This window comes from Primulina eburnea, chromosome 18 (genome assembly GCF_022965805.1).
Source record: "Primulina eburnea isolate SZY01 chromosome 18, ASM2296580v1, whole genome shotgun sequence".
In the NCBI taxonomy this organism is placed as follows: Eukaryota; Viridiplantae; Streptophyta; class Magnoliopsida; order Lamiales; family Gesneriaceae; genus Primulina; species Primulina eburnea.
Genome location: NC_133118.1, coordinates 369914 through 374215, shown reverse-complemented (window position 1 = coordinate 374215; position 4302 = coordinate 369914). Strand labels below are relative to the sequence as shown.

General features: G+C 48.6%; 1 protein-coding gene across 1 annotated transcript; it reads left to right on the top strand.

Moving 5' to 3' along the window:
- Nucleotides 1-2973: 2973 nt before the first annotated feature.
- On the top strand, nt 2974-3552 carry LOC140820131 (uncharacterized). Its single transcript, XM_073180454.1, has one exon. It carries the CDS (start codon nt 2974-2976, stop codon nt 3550-3552), a length of 579 nt encoding a protein of 192 aa, XP_073036555.1.
- Nucleotides 3553-4302: the final 750 nt, after the last annotated feature.

The following is a 4302-nucleotide window of genomic DNA, read 5'->3' as shown; positions in this document are numbered from 1 at the left end:
CTCTTCAGGATGATAGTTTCGGGATGAGCGTTTTCGCATGGACTCTGCGATCATCTTGGCGTTATCATTTTACTTCCTCAGCTGGTTGTTCATAGCGCTCCTCATGTTTGATTAGCAGTTGTCACTTATTGATAGCCTCCTAGGGTCGTTTTGCTTTTGTATTTCCTTCTCTAGGTTGCTTTGTATTTATGTCTCTACTGCTTTAGCCTTTTTGGGGAGGTTTGGTCTTTTCCACCTCCTCTTTTAGGTTTTCTTTATTCTGTATTTGTTACTGTTTATTTTGTGGATATATACAGGTAGGGGTCTGCCTAACCCCCCCCTCCCCCCCCCCCCCCCCCCCGCATCCGGAGGTGTTTTCCGGAAAAAAAAAAAAAAAACCCTAAACCCTAAACCCTAAACCATTTTGCCCCCAAAAAATTTCCTCTGAAAAAAAAACACATAGTGGAGGTGCGAAAAAACACACTAAACAGTTACTATTCACGCCATAGCCACCGACATGCCACTGCCGCCGGATCCCAGCCGGCCAACTAGCCCATCTGAACCGCCTCATCATGGCGACCAACATACCAAAAATTCAGCTTCATCGGAGCTCATCTACCCTCCCAAATCGACGGTCAAAATTACGAAAATTCCGACCACAAGTTCGGTTCCGGCGAGTTCTACTCCGTTCCGGTTGCAAAATATATCATTAGAATCGTCTCCTTCAGACGCACCTCCAGTTCAAATTTCAGAGCAATCGGAGTCCGTTTGCACTTCCAATTTCACGGTCAAAGTGCCGACGACACTGTTCACGCAAACGCCGCCCGCGATTTCTTCAATTCCGGTCGGTACCGGCGTTGTATCTCCGATCAAGCACCCGATCTGGAATTCCCATGGCGTGGCGCTTCCATTGGTCTACCCCCCGTCACCAGACGTTGCCGGAGGGAGCCGTAATTTCAGATCTACCGATCGGCTCCCTCAAACCCTAGCGGCGCCGGAGATTATCTCAAATTTCGGCGACTTCGTTGCTCCAAAAACCAATTCCTCTTTACAGTGTGATCTACAAGTCATGGGTAACATTTCTACGTCTTCAATTTCACCTAATTCGTTGCCAATCAAAAACGCCCAAATTCCATTGAGTCAACCGATTTTGCGCTATTTTTCCGTCGATTTCGGACGTCTTCCGGCCGGTTCTTTCCGATTTACCACTGGTTCCGTCCTCCCCCCACCTTCGCCGGCCCACGCATCAACTCTGACCGGTCGCCGCCGAGTGAACTCGGCCGAGTTACCGGGTCAACCCGGCAGCTCACCCTCTTCGACGTCACGTGCGACTTCTACCGGCAAAACAGGTACTTTTCTTACTCCTACCGTTTCTTTTAAGGATGCTCTAACGCCTCCCTCGCCCCGATCTATTAAAAAAAGTTTTGATGATGTTCGACATGGTATGTCTGAGATACCTGAACCGACTTACGTTAACGGGAAACCAGGGATTCGGTTTCCCGATTCAGTTATTTCATCCCTCGCCGCTCCTTACAAGTTTGCCCTTGTTGGTAAGATCAATGGGAATCGGTCGATTGTTACTAACTCATCTTTATCTGCGTCATTTGCGACCATCGGCTTCTCGCGTAATTACGATTTAAAATTCCTCCCTCGTCGCTTCCTTGTCATTATTCTTTCTTGCGAGGAAGATTATGCGCGCCTGTGGTCGCGTGGTTCTTTGCATTTCAGTCCTCTCAGTGTTCGTTTTTCCAAATGGACCCCTGAATTCCAGTTCCAAGAGGAATCTCCCATTGCACCTGTCTGGGTCCGCTTCCCTGAACTCCCCCTTCACTTATTCGATAAGACTAGCTTATTTGCGTTAGCAAAAATTCTAGGGAACCCAATAAAAATCGATGATTTCACTGCTAATGTCTCCCGAGGTGCCTTTGCTCGGGTTTGTGTTGAACTAAACGTTTTGGATACTCCAATCAAACAGGTATGGGCGGGTTGGGGTGACCATACTTTAGACATAGATGTTGTGTATGAAAAGATTCCAGACTACTGTACTGACTGTAAGATGCTGGGTCATTCTACTTCTGTTTGCTATTCCCATGGCAAGAATCCTAGGCCGGTTCGTCCCTCCCGATCCTCTGCGTCGGCTTTTCATCCTACCAAAGAGTCAAGGGGTTCCCAACCTGAAGATCATCCTTCCTCTTCTTCCCCCCCTGCGGTTCCCTGTCAGAAGGATGGTATTCCGTCTTCCCCTGTGATCCCTCCTTTGAGGCCTCAGGCTCCGTCAGTTCATGCTGTTCGACGACCCCGTCGTCGTAACAGAAAATTTGCTCATAATGCCCCTTACACTCAAACCCCTGCCTCTGGAAATTCCTTCGAGGTTCTTAGGAACTTGGAAGACGGTGATTCCCTTGACTTTCCTCCACTTGTTCAAGCCCCTCAGGAGGTCGCTTTACAATTTTCTGGGCAGACCCCAGCTGCCTCTTCGATCCCCCGTGTCATCCCTCACCCTGTTGTCAATGAGACTTTACTTCCTAGCCCCTTCCAGTCATCCCTCTCGATTAAATGTGCCCCTCTAGCTCAGCCATGGGCCAAGGAGGTGGAGGAGGAGGATGACGTTCTTTTTGCGGACTGTGCTGAGGATCTCGGCTCCCCGCAGGTCGGCGTTCCCTTGGGCGTGGATCGCAATCCTCTTTGTGTGGAAAATCATAGCAACCATTCCATCCCTTCTAGCCCTTCTACTCAGGTTGATGTCTCTTCCAAACTTCTCGAGGACTTAATTTCCCAGAAGGGATTAGTTTCTTCTGAGATAAGTCTTCTGGTTTCTGAGTCAGAGCGGGATCTTGTCCTCCTATCTCCCCGCGGGTCAGCATCTTGTGATGGTAGGGATTCTGTCGACCTTGATAGGGACTCCGACATGCCTGACCCCACCAAAAAACTTCCGCATCCTCGTGTATCTGATAATGCATCTAAGAAACGACATCCCTCTCATGGCCGTTCCCCATGAATTGCATCATTTGGAATGTCAGGGGTCTTGGGAACCCAAACTCCCAACAAAGGCTCCATGCCTATGTCAAGAAACATCGCGTCAAAGTCCTAGCCATCTTGGAACCTATGATCCCGCTTGATCCGCGTTTCATGTCTCGTAGGTTGGGATTTCGTAGTGTCATCTCTAATATTTCTGGTCACATCTGGGTCTTCTCTTCTGAGGATGTTCAGGTTGAGTGTGTCTTTGATCATGCTCAGCTTTTAAACGTCCGCGTCTCTTCTTCTTTTCTCCCTACTTCTGTCCTTTGCACTTTTGTTTATGCCAAGTGTGGTTACACTGAAAGGCGCGATCTTTGGGCTTCGTTGCTTCAGATCAAACCTGACATGGGTCCTTGGCTTGTTGGGGGGGACTTCAATATCGTTCGGGATGCCAGTGAGTGCCTTGGTACTTCTGGGGGCCGTCGCCTTCCCATGGACGAATTTAATGAGTTCATTATTGAGTCTGGTTTAGTTGACGCTGGGTTTGAAGGGTCGTCCTTCACTTGGACGAACCAAACCATCTGGAAGCGTCTGGATAGTCTTTGTTTCGAATGACTGGTGTGATTTTTTTCATTCTATCCGAGTTCAGCATCTTCCTCGTACTGTCTCCGATAATTCCCCCCTCTTTATCTCCACTCCCATCAGTGCTCGTGGGCCGTGTTCTTTTCGGTTCCAGAGCATGTGGACGCGGCATCACAATTTCCTTCAGACGGTGCGCTTGAACTGGCATAATCCTTGTCAGCTTACGGGTATGACTCGGCTCTTTGTCAAACTCAAGCGCCTCAAGAGTCACCTCAAGTGGTGGAATCAGGATGTCTTTGGCAACATTTTTGATAAAATTTCTGCTGCTGAGTCTGCTGTGAAAATAGCGGAAGTTGCTTGTGAGACTGACCCTTCTGATTTACACTGGACTCGCTTGTCCAAGTGTAATGAAGATCTTGCGAAGGTCACTGCCATGGAGGCGGATTTTTGGAAACAAAAATCTGCCTGCAAATGGTTAGCGGATGGTGAGAAAAACACAAAACTCTTCCACAACATGGTCAAGAAGAGGCGTGTGGTTAATAAGATTTTCGTATTTGGGAGGATGGGGTGTGTCTGACCTCCCCTGAACTCATCCAAAGCTCTGGTACCGCCTTCTTTCAGAACCTGCTTAATGGGGAACCTTCTGTTCTGAGTTGCCCTGATTTTTCTGATTTCATCCCTCTGATCTCGGACTCAGAGAACCGCCATCTTACTTCAGACCCTTCCTTGGAAGAGGTTCGTGCTGTCGTCTTTTCTATACACATGGATAGTGTTGCGGGACCC

What these genes read in the sequence shown, in the direction of transcription:
- LOC140820131 (XM_073180454.1), top strand. Translation starts at nt 2,974, where the DNA reads ATGAATTGCATCATTTGGAATGTCAGGGGTCTTGGGAACCCAAACTCC.